A 19,901-nucleotide genomic window follows, 5' to 3' on the forward strand; every position below is an offset into this window, starting at 1 on the left:
TGACTTCATTCCAGCCGCTGAAGAAATTGCCAGGGCATCCACTAGTGGTGCGCCTGAAGAAAATGAAGAAATTGCCAGGGCATCCACTAGTGGTGCGCCTGAAGAAAATGAACAAGTCAGGGCAACTGCATCAGTTGTGCCTGAACAAAATGAACCAAATTCCTCTGCTCCTCCTGTACCAACACCAACACCAACGCCAACCCCAATCCTTCCATCTGCATCAGATGTGTAGAAGACCAAGGCTGCAGAGCGTGCAACAATGAAGAAAAGGAAGGCATCAACTTCATCAGATTCTTCAGCTCCGAAGAAGATGAAGCCATTGACAAGCTCATTTGACAACCCAATTGATGTCGTTCCTGTCTCATCCATGCCATCAAAGGACCTTGTTCCTTTTGATGAAGATTATGTGATTCTAAGTGGATCAGATGAAGAAATTCCTTCTGTTGCTTCGTCAGAGCAGTTGGATGAAGAAATTGAAGTGGATGCAATCCCTTCAACACCAGTTGTTTCCTCGCCTATGCCTCAGTTTACTGCTGAAGAGGTCGGCGTTGAAGAAATGGCATATGAAGATGTGGAATTGGTTGTACCACTCCCGTGCTGAATGATGACTTTTGGGAAAGTCAGCACCCCAACTCTCCACTGTTCACTCCACTTCAACAAATTCCTCAGTCCCCTGTTGCTACTGAAGTACAAATGGGATCTGAAGAACCTCATGCAACCCCATCTGTCCATGAAGAAATTCCAGCCACTAGTGCTGATGAGAATGTAAATGAAGAATTGATGACCCAGGCTGCAACTGAAGAAGAGCCTGAAATTCGTCAACCTGTGGAACCTGAGATTGCGATTCCTGAGGTGGTGATGCAATTGACCGATACTCCTCACCCCAAGCCAAAGGATCCCTTCTCAAAGAAGCAAAAAATTCAAGGATGATGATTTCTTCTGCGAGCATGTTTTCTTCACTGAATTCAACCCATATGACTCTGCTCGTCTTAGAAGGAAGCACTTCTGGACTGCTAGCCAGGCCAACTTCTATTTGTCACTGCTTTTCAACAAAGACAAAGTCTTTAACCACGCGCATATTCCTCACATGGATATGGAATCAATGCCTTGCTTCTCTCCAGTACTCAGAGTGATTCATGATGCAGGACTGCTCAACTTTTGCATTGACATTGTTGATTGGAATGAAGAGCTTATTCTTCAGTTCTACGCAACGCTGCACATCACAGGTGATGCTGATGATGTCAACACTTGGGTGTTGGACTAGATGACCAAGAATACTCATTATAAGGCACCGGCCTCTGAATTACTTCATGCCCTGCCAATCAGTCCTCCACCTGAAGGTGCTCGTTGTCTGTACCAAGAACCTGAACTTACTTCTCATTACATGGAAGTGCTCATGAAGCCTCTGAAGCCCGGTCAAGCCCCAAGGACTGAATTCCTCGTGATGGACTTACTGTATGTGCCAAGAACAGTCTATCGCATTCTGACGAAGACTTTGACTCCTATCAAAGGCCACGACTCATCTGATGAGGACATTGTTGGCATCATGAAGAATCTGCTATTCAACATCATGCATGGCATTCCTGTCAATTATGATGATTTCTTCATGAGGACTCTTGCAAATGTTGCACAATCTCCGTTTGAGCTGATGCCTTATGCTCCTTTCATTATGAGATTCATCCGAACAAGGTCTTCACTCAACTACAAAGCTGATACACTCAACCATGGCAGCTACTTGCCCCCTATTGAAGTCCTCAAGCGGACATTCTCCTCAGCTGATGAAAACGGCAAGGCCACTGCTATTGTTGATGAAGGCATTAGTCCATTGGATGGTCAGTTTCGCAAAGCTGCATCTTATTCCACCAATGATGACTCTGCCACTCATGATTCTGCTGCCAATGCACCCAAGTCAAATCCTCAAGCCACTGCTCCTCGTGTGATGACTGGTCGTGAGCTACTTCTTAGTCTTCACCAGAAGGTGGATCGAAACCACAAATGGGTTAACCGCCAGTTTGGTTCAATTCTTCACAACATGACGTCTACACATAATGCAGTGAAGAAAAACCATTACTACCTCCATGAAGTCTTTGATCGCACATGGGCTATTCTGTCACATCTATATGGTGAAGAAGATCTGAAGCAAATGGGCTTCAAGGACGATTTTGACTGGTCTGCTCCTTCACCGAAAAAATACAAGAGGGTCAAGGTTCCTCCCTTGGTAGCCAGTTCATATTCTTCATCACGCAACACGGACGAGTATGAAGACTTGGACGACACTGCGGCAGGCACTACAACGACACAAGACCCCAACAACGCTGGCGCTCCTCCATCATCATGCTATTCTTCACGGGTGTTAGTCCTCATTTTCAACCCTTTTGGTCATTCGATGACAAAGGGGGAGAAATTTGAGTTAGTCTTCAAGTGGGTCTATCATATATGGGCGTTTTTTTGCAAGTTACAACTCTCGTTGTTTTGATGACTTTGCTGGATCGAGTTGTAAACTTAAACTCTATGGTGGCCTGATACTTTTGCTGAGTTCTTCTGCATGCTTATTCCTCATTAATGTCATTACACGCATGCTGAATTACATCAGTCACCATATTTCATCATGCATTTCAAATTCTTCATATTATGTCAAATGCGTGTATGAATTACAAGATATAGGGGGAGATCTCCATGATTTTACTCTTCAAGTGTGCATTGCTTCAAAAGCAAATTCCTCACGATGCACATCTTCAGGGGGAGTTCTTCTACATCTTGCAATCAAATTCCTCAATATCAGTATTTACACTTCATATGATTATCCCCGTTGAAAACTTAACCTATATTGTCATCAAGCACCAAAAAGGGGGAGATTGTAAGTGCATCTAGTGCCCCTTAGTGATTTTGGTGTATTGAAGACTTATAGGTTAAGGGACTGATGCCTTTGTGAGTGTACACAGGTCTATAAGTCTATGAGGAGTTTGATATTTACAGAGAAAATCGACCCCTAAAACTGAAGTTCTTCTACTGAAAACTTTGGATTTCTGAAGACTTTCTGAAGATTTTGAAAGTGAAGAAATTGGTGTGACCTTGAAGACTTGGAATTCATTCGAGGAACATGAAGCGTGAAGACTTTTGTTTTCGTAGTTTCATTTTCTCTTTCTTGAGTCATAAGAAACACCGTACTGTTAAAGGGGGTCGAGGAAATACTAAGAAAAAATTTCCATGTGATGCTCAACTCAAAATCCTACACCTACCAATCCCTTCGAGTGAAGCCATTGGAAATCTCATACAGTTCAGTCATATTCTTCAGTGACAGAGACAAAGTTCTTCTGGTCTCTCAGGAATTTGTTCTGACTGAGGAGTTAGGAATTCGCCAGTGTGAATTGCCTACACAGTGAGGAACATGATAGCCCTGAGGAATTTGAGAGTCAAAATTCCGACCGTTGCTGTGCTACGCGCCAGCTGTCCCAAAATATCTACCCACCTAATGGTCATATTATTGAAGGGCATTTATGTCTTATCATGTCGGGCTGCTCCCTAGGCTATAAATAGCCACCCCCTACAACCACTAGTTGGTTTGCTACTCCGAGAGAAACTGACACTTGTCATTTGAGAGCATCCCATCCTCCGAGGACTTTCAGCCAAAATCATCAAGTGAGGAAAACCCAAAACCCAAACCCAAACACCTTCAAATCCAAAGTGATTGAGCATCACTGAAGAGATTGATCCTGCGTGGATCCGACGCTTGTTACCTTTGAAGACTGTGCTTCTTCCAGACGGTTAGGCGTCAAGGTCTAGAGCATCTATCCAAGAGGAATTGTGGATCGCCGAGTGACTGAGTTTGTGAAGGTCTGGAAGTCAACTGAAGACTTACCACGAGTGATTGGGCGAGGTCGTGTGACTTTAGCTCATGGAGAATACGGTGAGGACTGTGTGTCCGGGACTGTGTGTCCTTTGGTTTAAATACCTAGCTTCTCCAACCAGATATACAACTGAGATAGCAGTTGGAACTGGTCTACCAAATCATTGTCTTCACCAAGCTTACTGGTTCTATTTCCTTAACTCTTTCAATTCCTCATTTCACTTGTTGTGTGCTTGTTCATATCTGTTTGAAGACTTTGACTGAAGACTTTCTCACTTTCCTCAGTTCTATTTCTTCAGTTTGTCCGTCTTCATCTTGTGCTATCCTATGTTTACGCTTTCTGTACTCTGTGCTTGTCTTCATTTCATCGTGATGACTATGCTTGTGTTCTATTATGTTTACTTCTGAGTATTTATTCCGCTGCAAGTAGTTTTTCGCTAAGGAATTTCCTCACCAGCTAATTCCTCAGTGAAGAATTCATAAAAATCGCCTATTCACCCCCCTCTAGTTGATATAACGCACTTTCAACATAGAAAATTTGCAAAATACATACTGCTCTGAATTTAGCAGACCCGTTGACTAAACTTCTCTCACAAGCAAAACATGATCACACCTTAGTACTCTTTGGGTGTTAATCACATAGTGATGTGAACTAGATTATTGACTCTAATAAACCCTTTGGTTGTTGGTCACATGGCAATGTGAACTATGGGTGTTAATCACATACAGATGTGAACTATTGGTGTTAAATCACATAGCGATGTGAACTAGATTATTGACTCTAGTGTAAGTGGGAGACTGAAGAAAATATGCCCTAGAGGCAATTATAAAGTTGTTATTTATATTTCCTTATATCATGATAAATGTTTATAATTCATGCTAGAATTGTATTAACCGGAAGCTTAGTACATGTGTGAATACATAGACAAAACAAAGTGTCCCTAGTATGCCTCTACTTGACTAGCTTTTTAATCAAAGATGGTTGTGTTTTCTGACCATAGACATGTGTTGTCATTTGATGAATGGGATCACATCATTAGAGAATGATGCGATGAACAAGACCCATCCATTAGCTTAGCATAATGATCGTTATGTTTTATTGCTATTGCTTTCTTCATGACTTATACATGTTCCTCTGACTATGAGATTATGCAACTCCCGAATACCGGAGGAACACCTTGTGTGCTATCAAACGTCACAACATAATGGGTGATTATAAAGATGCTCTACAGGTGTCTCTGAAGGTGTTTGTTGGGTTGGCATAGATCGAGATAAGGATTTGTCACTCCATGTATCGGAGAGGTATCTCTGGGCCCTCTCGGCAATGCTCATCAGTATAAGTCTTGCAAGCAATGTGACTAATGAGTTAGTTGCGGGATGAAGCATTACTGAATGAGTAAAGAGACTTGTCGGTAACGAGATTGAACGAGGTATGAAGATACCGATGATAGAATCTCGGGCAACTAACATACCGATGACAAAGGGAACAACGTATGTTGTTGTGCGGTTTGACCGATAAAGATCTTCGTTGAATATGTAGGAGCCAATATGAGCATCCAGGTTCCGCTATTGGTTATTGATCGAAGATGTGTCTCGATCATGTCTACATCGTTCTCGAACATATAGGGTCCGCACGCTTAACGTTTGATGATGATTTGTATTATGAGTTATGTGTTTTGGTGACTGAAGTTTGTTCGGAGACCCGGATGAGATCGCGAACATGACGAGGAGTCTCAAAATGGTCGAGAGGTAAAGATTGATATATTGGAAGGTGGTATTCGCACACCGGAAGGGTTCGGAAGTGTATCGGGTACAAACCGGAGTACCGAAAGGGTTACCGGAACCCCCCGGTGGAAGATATGGGCCATATGGGCCATGGGAGGGAGGCTAACCATCCCACAAGGGGCCGGTGCGCCCCCACAAGGGAGGAGGCTGAATTGGACTAGAGAAAGAGGGCGCCACCCCCCTTTCCTTGTCCTACTCCCTTTCCTTCCCCGTTTCCACCTCTGTAAGAAGGAAAAAAGAGGGGGGGGGGCAAATCCTACTAGTAGTGGATTCCTAGTAGGACTCCCCCGTCCCTTGGTGCGCCCCTGGTGGTCGACCTCCTCCTCCCTCGTTTATATACGGGGGCAGGGGGGCACCCCAAAGGCACAACATTGTCTTAGCCGTGTGCGGTGCCTTCCTTCACCGTTTACTCCTCCGATAGTATCATCGTAGTGCTTAGGCGAAGCCCTGCGCGGATCACATCATCAACACTGTTGTGCTGACGAAACTCTCCCTCGACCCTCTGCTGGATCAAGAGTTCGAGGGACGTCATCGAGCTGAACATGTGCTGGACTCGGAGGTGCCGTACATTCGGTGCTAGATCGGTTGGATCATGAAGATGTTCGACTACATCAACCGCGTTAACATAACGCTTCCGCTTTCGGTCTACGAGGGTACGTAAGCACACTCTTCCCCTCTCATTGCTATGCATCTCCTAGATAGATCTTACGTGACTATATGAAAAGTTTTGAAATTGCTTGCTACGTTCCTCAACGGAGGTGTGGCGGGGGGGGGGGGGTGAATTGGGTGGATGTGGCGGCGGCCTAGGTGGTGTCCAAGTGGTCCGGAGTGGGAGGCGGCGACGATGGTGGGGGAGTCGAGTGTGGAGGGGGAGGGAAAGAATGTTCGATGTGCTGCCACCGGGCGGGCCATGAGGAGAACAAGGGAGGGCGTCGCGCTCATCCGCGCCGTGTTCACTCTGACGCGTTTGGGAAATGTGTTGCGGTAGACAGAAAAACGAACGCCGGTCTGTTTGCATAGGTGCATTGGGCCGGCGTTTTTGTCCGTTTCGGTCCAAACGGACACGTGTGGACCAAATGCGTCGGTGCATTGGAGTTGGCCTCAGACTAATCCAAAACAAACCAATGTAAAAACTGAACTAGAACTTCAATTTCAGCCCAAACTATTCACATGTTTACGCTTGGGTTTAATTATATCTAGCAGTTCTATATATAGATGAAAAGGGCACTGATCCATTTCAAACGAAATGAAACAGAACAGTATTCAGTTACAGCAGTCGAGGACAGGCCGAATTGCTTTCCCCACAGTATCTGACAATTCTTATAAGCTTAATTGATGCGATGCAAATTTGCCTCCGGCTCGAAACCTCCGGAAGTCCTCACTCGTCACAATAAGATCCTCAAGTGTTGCACAAGACTGCAAATATAACCATCCTTTCAGTTGGACAACTGAAAACAGTCAACCCACATTTGAACTAAAGCCACAACTTCCCCAATAACCTGACATACAAGCCATCATGCATTTGTGCGACCAAAACAATGAATGAATGAACACATGACTGTACATACATATGTGATCGATAAATGAATTAAGTGAACATTCTATGTGATCTAGAAGAATGCGAAGAAGAGATCGAGTCGATGATCATGCCATCATCATGACCCGGAACTCGTCGAACGAGAGTTTGCCATCGCCATCGAGGTCGAACCTGCAGATCATTGCCTGGCACTCCTCCACGCCCAGCTCGTGCGACCCCAGCCTGCTCAGCGTCCGCCTCAGGCTCGCCGGCGTAATCGTGTCTTCCGTGGGCGACGACGCGTACATCCCGAACGCCTCCCTCAGGCACCTTCGCTTCGGGTCTGCATCGTCCTCCTCTTCATGGATGCCGGCGCCGGCTGTCAGCCTCGAGAACTCTTCTTGGTTTAGCAGCCCATCGCCGTCCGCGTCCACCGCCGCGAGGACCGCGGCCGCCTCCTTCTCGGACACGCCGTCGCCCAGCGTGGCCTCCATGCAGCGCCGCAGCTCGGAGGCGGACACCTTGCCGTCGCCGTCCTCGTCGAAGGCGGCGAACACCGACGGCACCGCCATGATCGAGTGACTATTCATCGATCTTGCTTCCTTTTCACTAGATGATCTGCTGGCTAGCTGATTGGGAGCTGGTAATTAACTTCATTTGTATGCCTTGAAAGCAGTTGGTGATAACATGGCGCGTGTGGCGGGGTATATATACATACGCGTGCGAACGGAAGGCAGCATGTTGGCATCGATGGAGATGGTGTGTCAGCAACGACGCCTTCATTAGTTTCCGCGTCATTTTTGTGCAGCGCACATGCATATGTGAAATTAAGTACTATATGGGTGTTTCCTACGCGTACAAGTCCCTTTCGAAGAAGTTTAACATCGATCATTAGTAAACGTGGCGCATGCGTGGACCTCAATTCCTTGCGTCAATTCATTCAAATTCGAATGATTTGAGGATTGCTCGCCACGCCTGACGTGCGGTCCTTGCGTCAATTTATTAAGCACCAACAAATCATGTTCTATATCCAAGGGCCAGATGTTTATGACAGCACGTGGATTGATGGACATGACGAATAATGAAGCTCCATCGGCAACGCGGCCGTCAACGGCCGACGACGCCAACGCGCTGGGCGAGATGTGCACGGCATGGCAGCCATGGTAATAGTTATCTAGAGCTTAATTGATTAGTCAGCAGGGGAGAGAGAAAAAAAATCATATTCTCAACTGCCTCGCAAGAAAACTACTGCTAATCAGTTACAAAGTACTCGTACGTAACCTAAAAAATGTCTTATATTTTAATAAGGCGGTAATAGCTTTAAAAAAATGAATATTGTTCTCGATGGATGGGATGTATCATGCATAGGCACAGAGCATCTCAGCCCATACTACTACACAATTCGATGGAGGTATGTATCTGCTACTTCCTCCATTCCATAATGTAGTGCCTATAGATTTTTATAAAAGTCAAACTTTGCCAACTTTGACCAAGTGTATAGAGAAAATTGTCTACATCTACAATACCAAACATGTATATTCTGAAAATATAACTCACGATGTATCCAATGAGGTGCATTTGGTATTCTAGATGTACCTACTTTTCTTTATATACATGGTCAAAGTTTGTAATGTTTGACTTTTGTAAAAATCTATAGGCACTACATTATGAAACGGAGGGAGTACTATTCAAAACCCCTTCTGTTTCTGTTATGAAAAGACAAGGCCAAGGTCAAATGATGTGTGACAGAAGTACTAACTAGTCTTCTCTTCTTTCATGATGTTACTTCTGTGTCCTTTCTGGTTCTAGCAACGATAAATATAGCAGTACTATTAAATTTCTACGTGCTCATCTTATGTGAGATTCTTCTCATGTCATCAATCTCACATTGATATGAGTACGTATGCTTACATACGCGGCATTGTCCTATTCTCAGTTCTCTTTTGGACAGGAACGTGCAAATCATGTGGTAGGTACGCCAGTTTTTTGTTTTTTTTTGCGGGTTAATTGGTTGTTGTGAACATCTCTCTCTCTCTCTCTCTCTCTCTCTCTCTCTCTCTCTCTCTCTCTCCCTCTCTCTCTCTCTCTAAATGGAGTAAATTTCGGTAGGTGTTTCCATGTAAATATTCAGACTAGTAACTTGGTCTTTCAGGTTGACTAAGATACACGTTGCCGTCCAAAAGAGAACTGAGAATGATCAGCTTCGTTGGGTCAGTCGCTGATGTTCAACTCCGTGTTGCTATAAATCCACATGACATGCACGTCCAAAAGATACTGCAAATTGACGGGATCTGTATCTACTCTTTTGGGTCGGTCGCCTATGTTCAACTCCGTGTTGTTATAAAAAGTTGCAGATTTTTTTTCCTGCAAAAAAAAAACAAGTTGCAGATTAAAAAAAAACGACCGGGCACATATAAGATGTGATCTACATATATTTCTCCTATCCTATATAACAAGGAGCTATATATAATCATTATACTAAAAAAGGAGCTATATATGAGAGCGGCATTGCTGGTTATAGCGGCATCTGAACACTTTATCCTGTTCGTTGGTTCACGACTTGGGATGCGCGCTAATGGACCCATGTCAAACAATACGGACCAAGTAAAATGTTATTGGCCGGCTGAATACGGTCATGAACAGTTGTGTACGCCAGCCCACGGGCACGTTGTGGAAACGTGCGGTTACGTCGATGAGCCGGTTCGTGGCTCAGGTCCGTTAGAAAAATCTTGTTCCCCGAGCAGACACGTAAGGCCGCCGTCTGATGCAAAAAGCCGTCGTCATCGCTGCAGTAAATGATGTCCACGTAGGACAGGTGTGGGGCAGCTGGAGACATCGCGGTGTCCCTTCTTTGCAAAAATGAGCAATTCCCCCAACCCTACGAAGCGAAGACGGCGGGAGGTGAAGGAATGGCGGCGGAAGGAAGTGCAGCGATCTGCGTGGAAGAAGTGTAGAACGGGCTTGAATTTCTGCTAGATCCAGCCGACAGGTACGATGTTTAACTCATCACTCTATTCTTCGGTATTCAGGGATGCCCCAGCAACAGGAAGAGGCTGAATGCTTCTCATTTTCCCCCCTGATGCCATAGATTTCCTTTGACTGAAGTCACTGCCCACGTTGAGCGGCCAGATCCACTGGTGCTGATGGACGTCCCACGGTCGGCGCCGGCAACTGGCCACTCATCTTGCGCGATTGTAGTTGGTCACATCGGCGCTTCATCTCATCCTAACAGGTCCGCGGGCAAGAGGCCGCTGTCACCAGCAAAATCTGCTGAATCCACTGAAAGTTAACCCCGAGGCACCGGGGTGGACCAGGAGGTAAATATCTGATTCATTGATCTTTTTTAAAGCGCACAATTTGGTAGAGGTGTGCAAATTATAGTAAAACAAATTGTGACAGCTAGTGTCATGAAAACAAAACAAAGTTAGATTTACAGTCACACTAGTCATATCCTCCTGAGATTAAACCATAAGATTGGTGAACTGAAAAGTGAGCGTCCCTCAAATATTGGTGAACCTTAATATTGGTGAACCTTAAGATTGGTGAACCTTAAGATTGGCTTCGAGTTGGGCGCGCTCCCCCGGATAGAGTGCCATGTGCTAGGAGGGTAACTCCTTTGGAAGAAACCATACGGAGATATGCTGACAAAACTTCAGAAATTCTAGTAAGGCCAGAGATTGGGATGAGTTTTGATTCCCTTGGAGAAGCATACGATTTTTATAATCTATATTCATGGGAGCTTTGATTTGGTATACGATACGGCAAGAGTCGTTTGAATCTTGAGAGGACTAAATGTATGCAAGAATTTTTTTGTGGATGCTCGGTTAGCACCTTGAAAATCACAAAAAAAAATATTTTGGGGATAGTCATAGCCCCTGTATTTTCATATGTTAATCTCTGACTACTGGAAAATTGTTTGCAGGGGAAACCAGAGCAGCAGAATAGCAGGTCTTGCCGTTGCGAGTGCCCTGTGATGGTCAGATTACTAAGAGCTACTGACAGTGGATGGCACATTGCTGAGCACCAGCCGAGTCACAATCATTCCTTGTCGCTTACGTGCGGAGAAAAAGTGCACTGGCCATCCCACAAACACATAGATGTGTACACAAAGGATTTGGTGAAACAGCTCAGGGCAAACAATGTGAACCTCAACAAGGTGTATAGCCCAGTTGGCAGCTTCTTCGGGTAGTCACAGAGCGTTCCTTTTACAAAAAGGTCATTGCGCAATCTATGCGGGAGAATAAGCCGAGACCAAGCTGATGATGATGTGAACAAAACCCTTGCCGTATTCAAAGAAATTCAGCGGAATGACCCAGAATTCACATACAGGGTCCAGGGCGATGAGGAAAGCAGAATCAAAAACCTTATGTGGATGAATGGGAACAGCAAGTTGCAGTACAAGTTCTTTGGCGATGTTGTCACATTTGATATGACGTATCAGACAAACTTGTATGACTTGCCGTTTGGTTTGTTTGTTGGAGTGAACAACCACTTTCAGTGCATAATTCTTGCTGGAGTGCTGATGCGTGATGGACAAGTAGAGAGCTTCTGGTGGGTTTTTTCTTAGTTCATCAACATGATGGGTGGAAAACACCCCCAGACAATATTGACAGGTTTGTGCGAAGCTAAAAACAGACCGATGCATATGTACTTGTCTACTACTACATAATTGCACATATTTGACCCAGTTTTACTCTGTTGTCCATATTGCAGACCAAGCAAGAGCCATGGAGATAGCAATCGGAAGCGAGCTCCCTAATACCGTCCATAGGTGGTGCAAGTGGCACGTTCTCAAGAAAGCAAAAGAAAGCCTTGGCCCACTGTACACAAGCAAGAGCGAGTTTAGGGCTAAATTCCATAAAGTTAAGAATCACATGATAAGTGAGGAGGAATTTGAGACGGCATGGGCTTCATTAGTTGAGAAATACAATCTGAAATCCCACAATTACATGACAAACCTGTACGAGATACGGCACAAGTGGGCGAAGCCATACTTCAGAGGAGTCTTCTGTGTGAAAATGACCAGCACACAGCGTAGCGAGAGCGCCAACAACATGTTGAAGATTTACATGCCACCAGCTAGCCCAATGCATGTATTCGTGCGCCAGTACATGATGCTTCAATTCGACCGTGAATCAGATGAGAGCTACCAGGAAAAAAGAACAAGGATTGTAAGCTAGATTTACTTGTGCTTGAAGTATGTGTGATTCTATTCCATATGGAAAATACTAATCATCTATTTTTGTTGTGCTCCTTTCGGCAGAGTGGCGCTGTAATGAGGACAAACATTGCTATCGAGAGGCACGTGAGTAAGGTTTACACAAGAAAGATGTTTGAATTATTTGGTGATAATCTCTTCGAGGGTGGATCATACCAAATTGAGGAAGTGGAGAAGAAGAAAATATATATTGCAAGGCACAGTGACGCTAAAAAAAGAGAGAGGTGGAGCAAGCTAGAATATGTGGTGACCATATCTGCCGATGGGGATTGGTTTGATTGCAAATGCGGGCAGTTTGCACACATGGGGTTGCTATGCTGCCATACCTTGAAGGTTATTTCTGCTCGCCGCTAACTTACATGATATATGGTGACAAGTGTGTCTTCGTGACATCCGTGGGGACTCACTTGTTTTCCTTGTTTACTCAGGTGATGGACCACATTGGCGTGCAGGAAATACCTAAGTGGCACATTATGAAAAGGTGGACAAAAAATGCTAGGGACATCTTGCCACAGCACATTGCTCACTTCCAAAAGGACCAGGCTGCTAATCAATCATTTACCCGTCGGAGTTCGACTCTGTACCTGCATGCTATGGAACTGGTGAGGATTGGAGACTCATCAGTAGTTGCGTACGAGTTGGTACTAAAGAAGATGAAAGACTTGATCGTGGAGGCATCTCCATTTGCTGAAAATAGGGATGGACTCGGGATAGAGGATAGGATAGCTGCATAAGCAAGCAGAAAGAACAATGGCTCAGGTATGGCAGTGGGTACCATTGAACCGGATGTCCCTGCCAATGAGAACAGCATGACTGCATCTGGCAACTGGGATGCGCTCGCTGCACTGTCAGCTCCAGCCAAAAAACGTGGTGTGGGACGACCATGCTCAAGCAGAGAGAAAGCGCCGTATGAAGGCCTGAGCAAGAGGACTAGGTTCTGCAGCATTTGTAAACTCCCAGGGCACAAGAGGACTACATGCCCGGACCGTGGTGATGTTCCTAAACAACCTCGCAAGCCTGTGACTTGCAGGAATTGCGGTGTTACAGGGCATCGGCGCACCTCGTGCACTAGGCCGCTCATGCCTAACGCATCTTAGAATAAATGTTGAACCCATGTACAAGTAGAATAATGGATGATTTCCCAGTGTGTTATGTGTGGATGGATTTCCACGCTTGATCCCAGTGCCTGTAAACTGTGAAGTGATGAAGCTTTCATGTTTGAACCGATGTAGAATCTAGAAGGATTGTATGCCCAGTCCTTGTGGAGTGGCAAGATAATATTAGACCATTCATCGCAACCGGATTTGCGATATGCAACGTTTTGTGTGTTCAGCACCGAATTGCAATGCAGGTTGGAGCACACAGCCAGACAGAGGCACGTATGCATAAAGAAACAAGCACTGAAAATCTTTGGTCATTCTAAACTGATAGTTTAGTGTTTGCAGGACTTCGGATATTTTATTACCTAGCTTAAGTCACTTAAGGAAATATATCAGGGGTTCTAGCCACAATCGACAAATGATAGATGTGAGCATGTAACTGATTTAAATGACTGATTCCAATCACACAGTGTGAGAGCAGTGACTCAGGTAGTTATGTGTGAAGGTGGTAATTAGACAGAGATTTCTCAAAACAGCATCATCACAAGAAAAAAAATGAATGTGAAGATGACCAAAACAAAAATCTCCATACATGGATACATCCTTATATTTATGAGAAGAAAGTGGACAAGATGAGTCCTTCTTAACTGTATTAATTTTCTAGATGTGAAAGTAAACACTCCAGAGGTACACTGGATCTATATTTGGATTACTTCTCCATTACCTGGGCCATAGAACAATTCCGCGGAAATAAATGTTGTGATCATTATAGTGGAAGCTCAAGATTACGTGAAAGATATTTATTTTGTACGATTCTCTTAAAGCAGGAATTGAAACAAACACAGTGTTTGTAGGACTTCAGATTTTTATTACCTAGCTTAAGTCACTTAAGGAAATATATCATGGGTTTTAGCCACAATCAATAAATGATAGATGTGAAGCCTATAACTAACTTACGAGACTGATTCAAATCACACAGTGTGAGGGCACACTATTCTTTCTTTGTTATTCAGAGCAATGACTCAGGCTGTTATTTGTGAACACAGTAATTGGGCAGAGATTTTTTTTTCAAACAACATCATCAAAAGAAAAGAAAAAATAAATGTGAAGATGACCAAAAGAAAAAACCTCCCTACATCCTTATATTTATGAGAAGTGGACAAGATGAGTCCTTCACTGCAATTAATTTCTAGAGGTGAAAGTAAACACTCCAAAGGTAAACTGCAGCTTTATTTGGATTACTTCTCCATTACCTTGGCCATAGAAGATAAAAACTATTCCACGAAAATACATGTTCTGATTTTACGACTCCTAAAATGGTAGTGGAAGCTTGAGCTATGCGAAAGATATTTTCTTTTGTACGATTCTCTCAAAACTAATGTATTTTATGACTCCATTTTCTTTTGTACGATTCTCTCAAAACTAAGCTGACCCCTTCATGTTCTCTTTGAGCACCGGACAGTGGCGAGCTGCGGCACCCATGCTCTGGTCGGCCATGCATGCCAGTGTTGCCCATGGACCATACTTATCTCAGGCGGCACGAGGCCTATGGCTGCTTCTACTGGGAGTCCACCCTGATCAAGAGGAGAGATTTGCTTGTGCTCAACATCTAGAGAATGGAGTTCTCCATTGCTGAGCTCCCATCCTCTGGTTGGGGCACTCTAGGGGTGGCCATTGTGGAGGCCGGGGAGGGCAGGCTTGGGCTGTTTGGTATCCGGGATGGAATTGCAGGTGGCAAACCTGACCTTTGCTATACAGTTAGGCGTAACAAAGGCAAGAATTCTGGTCAATGGCAGATGGTGAAGACATTCGCACTTGGTTCTGAGGGCTTGAATTATATCAAAGCCGCAACCGAGAGGTATGTGCTCCTTATATGTTCTGAAGCCCCGCGGTTCGTAGGCTTGTCTATGGAGATGCCAGAGTTGGAGTATATATCAGTGGACGTTAAGAAGCTGCAGCTTGAGAGGGTCTGTCTGAAGCCTTTTGTGAATTCCTTGTCCAGGACGCGCATATATGCCCACTTCCCGCGGTTGCTGTCCTCGCCGACTATATGAAGTGAATAGTGATATATGTTTTTACTGCATCCTAGTTGTGGAGAACATTATACTTAATATTTAGCAACGTTATTATTATGATGGTTAACTATACTATCTATGTATGAAAATTAAGAATGTAGCATAATAAAAATCATTTATAGGAAATTATAAAAGTTCAGTATAAAAGGACTTATTTTAATTTACAAAAGGCAAAAATTTATTTGCATCACTGCTATACAATAATTTGTTTGCAGTTGATCAAAACTCTTGTAACAGATTTTTGTACCCTTTCAATCTTCGACTGTGTTCACGTGTTTCATGTCAGTAGAAATCACAACAGAGGCTCATGAAGCAGAAAAGCTAGATTATTCGCAAAATTCCATTCAAATTATACTACAAAGTAATAATGTTGAACATCGGTAATAGCATTGTTCTCTTTAACAGATTATTCCGGATGTAATACAACAATAATGTGCCATTAATTAATGATGTAAAGTGCAATTATTTATATAAATGATGCCTTAAGTGCCCTTGTGTTGATATAAAACTTTTTTTATTTCAATGTGTGTAGTACACGACTGTGTGCATCCTGTAACGAGAGACCGGGGCAATCCCATTTTCAGAAAAAACATGACATAGGTAATCTTTCTTTACTTAATTCTGGTCCGCCAGCTCCATTTATCTTGCGACATGTGTCATTGACGTGAGGCTATATGTGCACCCCCCCCCCCTCCCAATTAGTTTCATAGCACGCGTTCATAAATAAAATGCTGAAGTGACACATCAATTAAAGAAAAAAGAGAAGGGAGTTGTATCTTAGTGAAGATATTTCTTAGCACAAGTTCATAGATAAAATGTTGATGTGACACATCTAAAGAAGAAAAAGAAGGGAGTTGTATTTTAGTGAAGATACGGCTCTTCTTTGTCACGTTTTCCACAGTGTAATTAATGCTCTAATCCGGTGTGCCTTTTTTTTCTATGTTTGTATTCTGTCCTCTTCTCTGCATCTAGGCTAACAATATTAAAATGCACATGTGATCCATAAAGAATTTAAATGTGATTGCTTCTAAAAATTTATTATCACCTAGGATTACTTTTAAGAGCCAATACATTGGGAGCGCCTTGGGCACACCTTTTACGAGTATGGCAAATTCTTCCGCTAGGCTCGTCACTAAAATTAAAGGACCTTGATAAGTGACACATGTGTGGCACAAACATATGGTAACTCCGATTATTTTTTATGGCAAGTTTAGTGACGCGAGCATGGCAATTTTAGTTTTCAAGCATGGCAACTTCTTTTCGGATGACAAATTTCAGTTTTTTCCGGGTTTGTTTTTTTCTTTTCAGATGGCAATTTTAGTAGTAAAATGTCAGGGGCGGAGTGCTTCGTGCCACACATGTGACACTTATCATTTGAAAAATTGAAGCTGTGGGGTTGCGCGGCCTTAGCGCCACCATATAATGATATATACATTAGTGTCCCTCTATGGTAAAATCCGTGTGGCTGGCTCATGGTGTGACGAATGTGGATAGCTTCACTGTATGATGCTTACGACGGTGTGTGTCCAGTTGGAGTTGTGGTGGCCAAATGAATTAGTCATGAGTTCTAATTGTAATTTGGCTAAATTGCGAGTTGTTACTAATTTTGGTTTGAGACCGCTTGGGTTCAATTATCTGGCAATACTATTGATGAAAAGGGCACACAGCCCCTGATCCATTTCAAACGAAATGAAACAGAACAATATTTAGTTACAACACGCAAGGACATGCCAAATTGCTGGGGATTTTTTTATTAAAGGATTGCCAGATACTATGGGGAAGGCAATTGCTAAAAAAAATGCTGAAAAGAATTGTCAAATACTGTAGGGAAGGCATTCGGCAATTCTTTTCAGCTTAATATAGATGAGATGCAAATGTGCTTCCCGCTCGGAACCTCCTCAAGTCCTCACTCGTCACAATAAGATGCTGAAACGTTCCATGAGGTTGCAAATATAACCATCCTTTCATTTGGACGATTAAAACCAATCAACCTTCCATAACCCATATTTTAACTGAAGCCACACCCCCCCCCCCCCCCCCCCACCCCCAACATACAAGCGATCGTGCGAGCAAAACAATGAATGAATGAACGAACACATGACTGTACACACATGTGATCGATCAATGAAATAAGTGAACATTATATGTCTCTACTACTATAGTACACAAATTTTCAAACTTGGATAAGCCACCCACAGTGATGCTGTTAGCCGTTGATCTCTTCCACCGGGTGAATCGCTGCCATTTATCAATGTTGGCCCCAAGTGATCCAACGGTCATGGTTCGTTGGATTCGCTTCATACATTCGCGCGCCAAAACGAGGTTGGGTAGATCTTTCTAGAGTTAACCGCACTTGGCATCTGACCAGACTCAGCTTGGTGGAGAACTTTCACGTGAGGACTGAGGACCTAGCTTTATTGTAGTGAACTGGCTCTGTTAGATAAGGACATACTCCAGTGTAGACTAGAAACATCTAAACAAGTGTGTACGTAGAGGCTGGCAGCCTATGTTACTGTAGACTGTAGTAGAAATTTGCTCCTCACATGAGTACAGTGGAATGCATGCACGGAAGCATATTTTATTTTTCTCAAAGAATTATTCCCTCCGTCTAAAAATACTTGTCATCAAAATGGATAAAAATGGATGTATCTACAATTAAAATACGTCTATATATATATATATATATATATCTCCGTTTATCAATTTTGATGACAAGTATTTCCGGACGGAGGGAGTAGTAATATTGTTGTACGTTGAGAAATATGCAAACGACAAGTAGAAAATTTAGATTTGGATTTTCTTTTCTTTTTCCTAACGGGTGTTAAGTTATTTATAATGTTGTTCGGTGGAGAACACAAAGATGAAATAGAATTAATAAGAAAATGCTGACTTGAAGGTTTGGAAAGGTGAAAATTATAACATCACACTAATTTTATATGTATTTCAAGTTTGAATTTGAAGAAACTAAAATATTTAACAAACACATCAATATTATATTACTTTTAAAATAAAAGTATATGTTTTTTCTGATGCATTCTTCATATAGAAATTTGTTGTGCTACTGTGATTTGATACGAACAGTAAAAAAATCCATGAGTTCCTACCACAAAACACAAATATATTATTGAAAATTACATTATAATTTCATTATAACATACTGTAGAATATTTACTTTTACTTTAAAATGATTAAGTACTGTGATCACACATAATAATCTAACGTGCAAAGCACGTACAAATTACTAGTATCTAGAAGAAGAGAGATCGACGATCAGGCCATCATCATGATCCCGAACTCATCGAAGGAGAGTTTGCCATCGCCGTCGAGGTCGAACCTGCAGATCATTGCCCGGCACTCCTCCACGCCCAGCTCGTGCGACCCCAGCCTGCTCAGCGTCCGCCTCAGGCTCGCCGGCGTAATCGTGTCTTCCGTGGACGACGACGCGTACATCCCGAACGCCTCCCTCAGGCACCTTCGCTTCACGTCGGCATCGTCCTCTTCCTGGGCACCGAGGGCTGTCAGCCTCGAGAACTCTTCTTGGTTTAGCAACCCATCACCGTCGGCGTCCGCCGCCGCGAGGACCGCCGCCGCCTCCTCCTCGGACACGTCCTCACCCAGCGTCGCCTCCATGCAGCGCCGTAGCTCGGACACGGAAACCTTGCCGTCGCCGTCCTCGTCGAAGGCGGCGAACACCGACGGCACCACCATGATCGAGTGACGACTATTCGTCGATCTTGCTTCCTTTTCTCTAAATGTTGCTGCTGATCTAGCTAGCTGATTGGGAGCTGGTAACTTGATTTGTAGGATGCCTTGAAAGCAGTTGGTGATAGCATGGCGCGTCTGGCGGGGTATATATACGCGTGCGAGCGGAAGACAGCATGTTGGCATCGACGGAGGTGATGTGTCAGCATCCACGCCTTAGTTTCCGCGTTATTTTTGTGCACCACACATCACATGTATGTGAAATTTAGTATATATTTCGATCCTCCGTGGTTTGTACGCGCACAAGTATCTTCGAAGAAGTTCATCGTCGATCATGGACGTAGTGTATATGGCGCACGCGTCGACCTCAATTCCTTGCGTCAATTAATTAAGCACCACGAAACCATGTTTTATATACAAGGGTCAAATGTTAATGACAGCGCACGTTGATTCATGGATATGAGATGGCCAATAATGAAGCTCCACCAGCACCGCCGCGGCGTGAAACAGCAATCAGTGATGCTACACCTACGTAATTTTCTTTACGTGTTTATTTTTTTCGAAACGAGGCAAAAGATTTGCCATTTTCATTGATTAAAAAGGAGTGAGAATTGCCCAGTTAATTGACGGAGAACCGGGCTAAAACCGATACAATCCA

General features: G+C 43.6%; 3 protein-coding genes across 3 annotated transcripts; 1 reads left to right on the forward strand and 2 right to left on the reverse strand.

The window, feature by feature from the left end:
• Window positions 1–6,955: 6,955 nt before the first annotated feature.
• On the reverse strand, window positions 6,956–7,834 carry LOC123155599 (probable calcium-binding protein CML25/26). The gene has a single exon (XM_044573756.1). It carries the CDS (start codon window positions 7,736–7,738, stop codon window positions 7,277–7,279), a length of 462 nt encoding a protein of 153 aa, XP_044429691.1. The 5' UTR covers window positions 7,739–7,834; the 3' UTR covers window positions 6,956–7,276.
• A 2,152-nt stretch (window positions 7,835–9,986) lies between these two features.
• LOC123155600 (protein FAR1-RELATED SEQUENCE 5-like) lies at window positions 9,987–13,543 on the forward strand. The gene is made up of 6 exons (XM_044573757.1): window positions 9,987–10,137; window positions 10,237–10,465; window positions 11,071–11,761; window positions 11,862–12,319; window positions 12,412–12,699; window positions 12,795–13,543. The coding sequence occupies exons 3-6, from the start codon at window positions 11,725–11,727 to the stop codon at window positions 13,098–13,100; spliced, it is 1,089 nt and encodes a 362-aa protein (XP_044429692.1). The 5' UTR covers window positions 9,987–10,137; window positions 10,237–10,465; window positions 11,071–11,724; the 3' UTR covers window positions 13,101–13,543.
• A 5,106-nt stretch (window positions 13,544–18,649) lies between these two features.
• Window positions 18,650–19,347, reverse strand: LOC123155601 (probable calcium-binding protein CML25/26). Its single transcript, XM_044573758.1, has one exon. It carries the CDS (start codon window positions 19,247–19,249, stop codon window positions 18,812–18,814), a length of 438 nt encoding a protein of 145 aa, XP_044429693.1. The 5' UTR covers window positions 19,250–19,347; the 3' UTR covers window positions 18,650–18,811.
• Window positions 19,348–19,901: the final 554 nt, after the last annotated feature.

Source organism: Triticum aestivum, chromosome 7B, assembly GCF_018294505.1.
Source record: "Triticum aestivum cultivar Chinese Spring chromosome 7B, IWGSC CS RefSeq v2.1, whole genome shotgun sequence".
Classification (NCBI taxonomy): Eukaryota; Viridiplantae; Streptophyta; class Magnoliopsida; order Poales; family Poaceae; genus Triticum; species Triticum aestivum.